General features: G+C 63.6%; 3 protein-coding genes across 3 annotated transcripts; 1 reads left to right on the forward strand and 2 right to left on the reverse strand.

Moving 5' to 3' along the window:
* Positions 1-77: 77 nt before the first annotated feature.
* Positions 78-266, reverse strand: EMIHUDRAFT_248166 (hypothetical protein; the record flags this gene model as incomplete). The annotated part of the gene is made up of 1 exon (XM_005763347.1): positions 78-266. A coding segment is annotated over one exon (189 nt), but the record flags the coding sequence as incomplete, so codon positions are not given.
* Positions 267-1367: 1101 nt separating this feature from the next.
* On the reverse strand, positions 1368-2456 carry EMIHUDRAFT_120461 (hypothetical protein; the record flags this gene model as incomplete). The annotated part of the gene is made up of 1 exon (XM_005763348.1): positions 1368-2456. One exon carries the CDS (start codon positions 2454-2456, stop codon positions 1368-1370), a length of 1089 nt encoding a protein of 362 aa, XP_005763405.1.
* A 3117-nt stretch (positions 2457-5573) lies between these two features.
* On the forward strand, positions 5574-6645 carry EMIHUDRAFT_459809 (hypothetical protein; the record flags this gene model as incomplete). The annotated part of the gene is made up of 3 exons (XM_005763349.1): positions 5574-5982; positions 6135-6226; positions 6457-6645. The coding sequence occupies 3 exons, from the start codon at positions 5574-5576 to the stop codon at positions 6547-6549; spliced, it is 594 nt and encodes a 197-aa protein (XP_005763406.1). The 3' UTR covers positions 6550-6645.
* Positions 6646-8286: the final 1641 nt, after the last annotated feature.

The following is an 8286-nucleotide window of genomic DNA, read 5'->3' on the forward strand; positions in this document are numbered from 1 at the left end:
TCGAACAGCGTCTGCATGCCAAGGCAGATGCCGAGGAAGGGCCGGCCGGCGCGGATGTACGCGCGCAGCGGCTCCACCAGCTGTTTTCGCTCGAGCATCGCCATGCAAGAGCCAAACGCGCCCACTCCCGGGAAGAAGAGAATCGCGGCCGACGCGACGGCCTCTGGCTTGTCCGTCTGCTCGACATCGCAGCCGAGAGCGACGAGCGCGTTGTAGAGCGACTTCACGTTGCCGGCGCCGTAGTCGAGCAGGGTGACGCGCGTCATGGTGGAGTTGCGGTCGCCGGGCCCGACCTCGGCGTAACCTTCAAAGAAAAGAATTGAGGACGGGCCTCTGTCAGTGTGCCGCCCCGGATGTCCGTTGTATTTATTTATTTATTTAGTGTGCCGCCCCGATAGCGATAGTGAGAGACTGCCAGTGAGAAGCCGGAGGAAGGTCGCTAGTCGAGAGAGATCGCCAGTGGAATAGGGAGTCCACTGTGCTGCGAGCCTGTCGCTGTCCCTTGTCAGGAGCAGGAGGACTAGGAGAGCGCAACCAGTAGGAGGCCCGCGCCTGCCCCCGTGCCGCCGGGTGCAACTTTGTCCTATACGAGAGGGGAATCCCGGGACCCTGTCGTGTGGGTAAACCCTGCCCAGCCCCCCTATCCGTGTCGCGATGCGCTCCCCACTCCCGTGGCCCCTGTCCCTGATCGTCCTTCCAAGATCCTGTTGTTTGTGTGTCTGTTTTATTTATTTTATTTATTTAAGCGCTGGGTTGTCTGTTTTTCTTAAAACATGTGTGGTGGCGGCGTGCCGTCCTCCCATCCCTCCCTTGCGCCTTGGGTGGCACTTGGAGCACTTGGAGTGCAGTTATTTGCCGCACGCCCAGGACCGACCTCAGAAGCGCACCCAGCGGGCCGGACGATTGGGATCGGGTTACGGGCTAGAGAGCCCTAGCCCTGGGGGGTGCGCGGTCGCAGGGCCATAACACGGGTCTCCGAGGGTTGGCTCCGTGTACCAGGTTTCCCCTTAACTGCAGAACGCCCCCTCTACTCGGAGCTAGTGGACACGACACTAGCTAGTCGAGTGATACGAGAATACGTACCGCCCCCACGCGGGCCCACGCAACTACTCGACGATAATACGAGAATACGGCTTGGTGGCCGGGTTTCTTTCTTTCTTTTTATCTGTTTTCTTTCTTTCTTTACATGAGACTCGATTTTCTAATCTCCCGGTCCTCTTCTTCTTCACTCTCTCTTCTCTCTTCACACAACGACCGGGCCTCGGAGCTCGGACCCGACACCAGGGATGTGCCAGGTTCGGCATCCTTGGCTTCCTCTCTTTTTCGTTTTCGACTGTACATGTAGGAAACTTCATAAGACAGCAGCGTCAATCCATCTCTTCAATCTTGCTCATCCGTTGGATGGCGCGCTCTTGGAAGGCTTTGGCGCCGCCGAGAGCGCTCCACCGCGCAAAGCACGGGCCGCACCACAGGCCGACGAACCACGTCGCGAGGCGCTTGACGAAGCTGAGCGAGGCGTACCCGCCGAGGAGGCGGAGCAGAGCGAGACAGGCCGCCGCCAGGGCATGCGGCAGGTGGCACCAGCTGACGAGGCAGGCGCTCATGGCCACGGGCGCGCCGAGCATCATGTCGGTGAAGAGCAATGTCGCCCCCTGCGGCGAGCCGCCGCCCACGATACCCACCATGGCGCCGGAGGCGCCGCCCGACGCGACGATCAGCTTGGCCAGGTGGAGCACCGACTTGTCCATGTCCTCCATCGAGCAGACGCCGCCGTTGACGAGGCAAAAGGCGGTATTCGAGAGCGCCGCGTTGAGCGCGTTGATGGCGTGGCCGTACATCTCCTTGCGCAGGACTGCCACGTCGAGCCGCAGGCGCTCCTGCCCGTAGAAGCTCGCCAGCCAGTCCGTGTGCGCCGCGCTGCTGCCCAGCACCTCGACGAAAGAGTCCCACTGGGGCAGCGTCGGGTGGGCCGTGGCGATGCGCTCGGGCGCACGCGTTGCTCTAGCGCGCACCAGCGAGAGCGGGATGAAGCTGCTGGACGTGCCGATGAGCACGTGCGGCGGTGCGAGGTCGTCGATCTGCTGGATTATGCGCTGCTTGAGGCCCAGCTCTTCCACCACCGACTCTTGCACGTAGTCGGCCGTGGCGACGCACTCGGCGAGGCTCCGCACGCACTTGACCCTGCGCCATCCGTCGGTGTCCGAGGCCGAGGCGACGCCACGCACCAGGATCTTGCTCCACGCCGACTGGAGGAAGGAGTAGAATTTGTCCTCGCTCGCTTGCGTGCGCACGTACGCCGTGACCGAGTATCCTTTCGCCAGGTAGACGGCGGCCCACCCCGAGCCGATGGTGCCCGTACCGACGATTGCGATGCGCGATACGTCCCCGGGGTGCACGCGGCCCTGCACTCTGGGGGCGGGCGGCGGCGATCGGGTCGAGCGGCCTTTGGATCGCATGTGTGTGTTCTCTGCCCGCCCAAAAGCGACAAGGCACCCGCAGCTCGCGCGCATCTCCCTCTTAACCTCAGCGGAGCTGGGAATAGGACCGCCGCAAGCGGCGTGGCGTGCAGCGGTTGAGCATCCCTCCGGGGGCCCCTCTGCGCCGGGGAGGCGTTGTTGGAGGCTAGGACGCAGCGCCCGTCGCCTTTTTCAAACTCGGGGCCCACTCCGCTGGGCCGCCGCTGCGCTCCGACCCGAATTTGGAGAGGGCCATGAAATTTAAGGTGTTGCTGCGCAAAAGGGGCGGGGCGCGGGCGCGCGCAGCCCGCCGAGAGCTCTTTTTGGAGACCAGACCTTTCGATGGTTCATGCTTTCTATGTCTATCTATCTATCATGCTTCATGACACGACACGCGGTGGTGCCTGGTGGGAGCTGGTGGAGCTGTCAGCTGATCGATCCAAGCGGGTGGGGAGTGGGGGGCATGGCTGGGCATGCAGGTCCGCCAGTCGGCCCGGCCTCTGACGTGGTGCTGCCGCTGCATTCGCTGAAGAAGAGAGGTGCGACTTGATTGGAGGCGCTGGAGGCGATGGCGCTAGCGAAGGGAGGTTGGGCCGGGCCGTGAGGGGCTGATGGCGCTGGCCAGCGCGGGGTGTGAGATGCCGTCGTCGTCGTATACTGCTGGCCCTCGCCCTCAGTTGCCAGGGCTGTGGGCTGCAGAATTGGCGTCTGTGGCGTCTACGCAGGCTCTGCAGCGTGATGGCTGGCGGGACTGCGAGGCCGGCGGCAGCGGAAGGAGAGGCTGGGCACGAGCCAGGAACAGGCTGGCCAGGTCCGCAGGTGGCTGCGCTCGGGCGAGGCGCGCGCGCACATGGCAGGCCGAGCAGGCTCGGCATATATGGTGAACCCCCGATGTCGCGATGGCGGCGCCCGCTTTTCCGCGATCATTTCGTCCGTCCAATCGAAGGAAGCGCCGGATCGTCGGATTTTCGCTATTTGGTCGTGTGGGTGTGTATTCCGGGATTAGTCAATGGTACCGCGTCGGCCGACGCGGGCGCCTTGCTAGGGTGCCCACAGGACCCAAAAAAAGAAAGGAAAAAAGAAATGGGGCACTCCCGATCGCAGCACTTCATGTTGGATAGTCGAGATATTGAGAGTGTGACTAGGAGGGTGGGACGCTGGGGATTCTCAAAGGTATACCCTTGGAATGGCCGGATCCAGCCTTAAAAGTACGAGATCGCGCGCGCTTCGCGCACAGCACCGCCTGTTCTCCACGGCTGTGTGACGACGCGTGCCGTGTGCCAGCAGAGTTGGGCGCGCGCGGCGCGACGGCGCCCGCGAGAGGGAAGGCGCGGGTGCAGCGGCTGCCGGCGGCCGTGCCGCCCGCCAGCCGGCGCAGCAGTGGCCAGCGCAGCGGCCGCCGGCGCAGCAGCCAGAGCAGCCGGTGCGCGCCTTGCGAGGCGAGTACTGCCGCCCGGCAGCCTTGAGGCGGCCGGGCGGCAGTACTCGTTCGAACTCTGCGAGCCGTGCGCGCGCCGAGGCGCCCGCGGCGCGCGCCCGCCCGGCTGCCAGTAGGAGGCGGCGCAATATGGCCTATAGTACAGCCCTTGAGGAGGAGGAAGAGGCTGGCTGGCAGTGCTGTATGCCGCCGTGGGGCAGTTTTTGGGTGCTGTCACGGGCCCAGGGGGCTGCAGAAGGCGTCCGCAGTCAGCAGCCGGGACAACCCGCCCCCCCAGCCGAGGCCGGTCGAAGCCCACTTGACCACAGCCATGAGGAGTCCTCTTGGTGCTCCTGGCGGCCGTTGGAATGGCGAGCGCGCGCCGAGGGGGGGGGGGGGGGTCTTGCTTGCTCCACACCGAGCGCCATCGGTCCGGACCGGCGTGGTCACCGAGGGGTGGCCTGCACAAGGTCTGAGCCGCGGGCGCTCGGCGCCAAGTGCAGTGTCACGCTCGTGCTCGCGCGTGACAAACCGGGGAACCCTCGTTTCCTAGTCACTCGGTCCCCCAACGGAAGAGGCCTCGCTCCTATTGGAACACTCCAACATCAGATTTGCCTCGTGCGTCCCTTTTTGAGTCGGAAAGCTATTTTCTTTTGGGTCCTGTGGGCACCCTAGCCTTGCGGGCAGAGCCCTTAGCCACCCTTTGCCTTGCGCGGTCAAGGGCCCGCCCAAAAGCGATGCCGCAAAAAATGTATGTCTAATGGGGTCCCCCACCCAGGCCGACCCCTGTTTAGACCCAGTTTGTCGAAACAGGACTAATCTGGTTCGTGTTCAGCCGTGGTCTAATTGGTCTAAACATGGTCTAAACTGGTTCGCCGTGCACCCTCCTCCTTTCCTATCCACTCACTTCCTTCGCGTCGTAGTACTGTGCGCCCCGTGGCCCCGTCCACTTCCATCCAGCCTGTAGCCTTCTTGACCCGCGTGTGGTGGCTGGTGCTAGTAAGCAAGGGCGTAGACTGTCTACGCCCTTTAGTGCTACAGTAGCCGTCGCCCACCCCCTTGGGCGTCTGCCTCTTCCTATCTCTTTTCTCGCAGTCTCTCGCCGATTCTCGCTGCAACCTTCATGCCACCTCGCGGTCGTCCCACTCTCTTCGTTCTCTTTCTTTTCGCTTCTTCCTCTGTCGCGTCGCTCTCCTCTGTCTCGTTCTGCGACGGCGCCGCCGCCTGCCGATCCCTTGCTCTCGCTGCTTCTCTCGCCTTTCGTCGCAGCTCTGCCCTCCTCGCGGCATATTTTGGCCCCTCGAGTTTATCGAGCTCTCCTCGCGCAAGGACGAAAAAGAAAGAAAACAGACAACTCAAGGGAGGAATGGGAGGACGACTCTTCTGACACCTTCGCTGCAATTCTTTATCCAACCATTCATGTCTCTTCATGTCGGCGCTCAGCTTGCGCCACATTCACTACGGTCTACGGCTCGCTGGCGGAGGTCGAGCGGGACCGCTTGGCGAAGCTCGAGGCGGAGACCAAGCAGAAGCTGGAGAGCCTGCGCGCTGCAACCAAGGGTGGCGCGCCGGCCGCGAGCGCGCCGGCGGCGCCCGAGCCCGAGTTAATAAATAAATAAAGACAACGGACACCCCCCAAGCTAGGGCTGGGTCGAGGACAGAAAATAGCGAAATTTCTTTTCCCACATACATCTGTGGTTATGTCGGCGCTCAGCTTCCGGCGTTTGGGCGCCGCGTGGCGCGCCGCCCCCGCTGTTGCGGCCAGCAGCAGACTTCTGTGCACCGACGCGCTCACCACGCCGGCGGAATCCGGAAAGGCGGTCGGCTCCGTCGAGCGCAAGCCGCAGCTCGACTCTCGCGCGGTGAGCGCCTTCACCGGCACGCCAAAGGAGTTGCTGGACAAGCGGGTGGTCACGATTTACCAGCCCGCGCCTGGCGTGCAGAACGCCTCCAAGGGCTGCTGGAAGATCTCTTGGGACGACGAGAACACGCAGCGGTGGTCCAACCCGCTCATGGGATGGACGTCGACGCGCGACCCGTTCTCAAACACGCCGATGACGCTCGAGTTCCACAGCGCCGAGGACGCGATCCGGTTCGTTCAGAATAACGGTACCGCGCGCCCCCTCCCCTCCCACCCCCCCTCCCCTTCTCCCACTACCGCCGTGGCGCTGGGGCGTGCACGCGCGGCGCCCCAGAGAACACTCAGACGAGCCGCGTGGCGGTGGGGCAAGTGAGCCCGCCCTCCCGACTCCCCCCACAAGGCTGGAAGTACGAGGTGCAGGAGCCGGTCAGCCAGAACCTCGCGCTTGTGAGCAAGGGCCCCAGGTCGTACGCCAACAACTTTACGTGGAAGGTCTGTCCCCTGCGCCCACACACCAACACCCTCCCTACCCCGCTACACCCCTCCCCCCTTCCCGCAAGACGCACACGCACACGCACACGCACACGCACGCACGCACGCACGCACGCACGCACGCACGCACGCACGCACGCACGCACCACCACACACCAACACCGTCGCGGCCGCAGTACCAACTCCTTCTCTTTTGAGCGCTTCCTCCCTCCGCGCGCTCTTGCGAACAGGGCCCAAAGACGCGCCAGTCGCAGTGTGGCGCCGGCAACATGCAGTCCTTCCCGGAGCTGTACGAGCCGCCGCCGCCGCCGCCCAAGAAGTGATGAGGTGGCTCGTGTCACCGTGGCCCTCGCAACCACGGCGCCGCCCTTCTCAACGGTTGATTGTTTTCTTTTTCTCAAGAACAAGCAAGACAACAACACACGACAACAGGGCTCCAGGCCCCAAATGAGGTGTAATATAATGATGATTGAAAAAGAAAAGAAAGAAAACAGACAACACAAGGGAGGGATGGGAGGACGGCACGCCGCCACCACACAGGGATTTTAAGGAGAGGTGTGTGGTGCGCTATCCGTCGCCCACCCTAGGGAGTCTGCCTCTTCCTATCTCTCTTCGCAGTCTCTCGCCGATTCTCGCTGCAACCTTCATGCCACCTCGCGGTCGTCCCACCCTCGTCGTTCTCTCCCTTGTCACTTCCTCCTCTGTCGCGTCGTTCTCTTCTGCCTCGTCCTGCGACGCCGCCGCCTGCCGGTCCCTTGTTCTCGCGGCTTCTTTCGCCTTTCGGCGCAACTCCGTCCTCCTCGCGGCGTATCCTGGCCCCTCGAGTCTATCGAGCTCCCCTCGCGCAAGGACCACATTTCTGACTCCCACTCCGATCATTTGCCTACCTACAGGTCATGTTGTTGCTCAGGTCCACTCTTAGGGTGCCCACAGGACCCAAAAGAAAATAGCTTTCCGGCTCAAAAAGGGACGCACGAGGCAAATCTGATGTTGGAATGTTCCAATAGGAGCGAAGCCTCTTCCGTTGGGGGACCGAGTACATAGGAAACGAGGGTTCCCCGGTTTGTCACGCGCGAGCACGAGCGTGACACTGCACTTGGCGCCGAGCGCCCGCGGCACAGACCTTGTGCAAGCCGACCCTCGGTGCAAGCACCGGTCCGGACCGATGGCGCTCGGTGTGGAGCAAGCAAGACCCCCCCCCCCCATCGGCGCGCGCTCGCCATTCCAACGGGCGCCAGGAGCACCAAGAGGACTCCTCATGGCTGCTTGCAAGTGGGCTTCGACCGGCCTCGGCTGGGGGGGCGGGTTGTCCCGGCTGCGGACGCGTTCTGCAGCCCGCTGGGCCCGTGACAGCACCCCAAAACTGCCCCTCGGCGGCATACAGCACTGCCAGCCAGCCTCTTCCTCCTCCTCAAGGGCTGTACTATAGGCCATATTGCGCCGCCACCTACTGGCAGCCGGGCGGGCGCGCGCCGCGGGCGCCCGGCGCGCGCACGGCTCGCAAAGTTCGAACGAGTACTGCCGCCCGGCCGCCTCAAGGCTGCCGGGCGGCAGTACTCGCCTCGCAATGCGCGCACCGGCTGCTCTGGCTGCTGCGCCGGCGGCCGCTGCGCTGGCCGCTGCTGCGCCGGCTGGCGGGCGGCACGGCCGCCGGCGGCCGCTGCACCCGCGCCTTCCCTCGCGGGCGCCGTCGCGCCGCGCGCGCCCAACTCTGCTGGTACACGGCACGCGCGCGTCACACAGCCGCGGAGAACAGGCGGTGCTGTGCGCGAAGCGCGCGCGATCTCGTACTCTTAAGGCTGGATCCGGCCATTCCAAGGGTATACCTTTGAGAATCCCCAGCGTCCCACCCTCCTAGTCACACTCTCAATATCTCGACTCTCCAACACGAAGTGCTGCGATCGGGAGTGCCCCATTTCTTTTTTTTTCTTTTTTGGGTCCTGTGGGCACCCTACCACTCTCTCTTCGAACACTCGTGCCTCTACGGATGATGCTGAGGGAGGGTGTAGAGGATGTAGAGTGTAGAGCGCTGTAGAGCTGTAGAGATGTAGAGCGCTCTG

The sequence above is a fragment of the Emiliania huxleyi genome (assembly GCF_000372725.1).
Source record: "Emiliania huxleyi CCMP1516 unplaced genomic scaffold EMIHUscaffold_639, whole genome shotgun sequence".
Lineage (NCBI taxonomy): Eukaryota > Haptophyta > Isochrysidales > Noelaerhabdaceae > Emiliania > Emiliania huxleyi.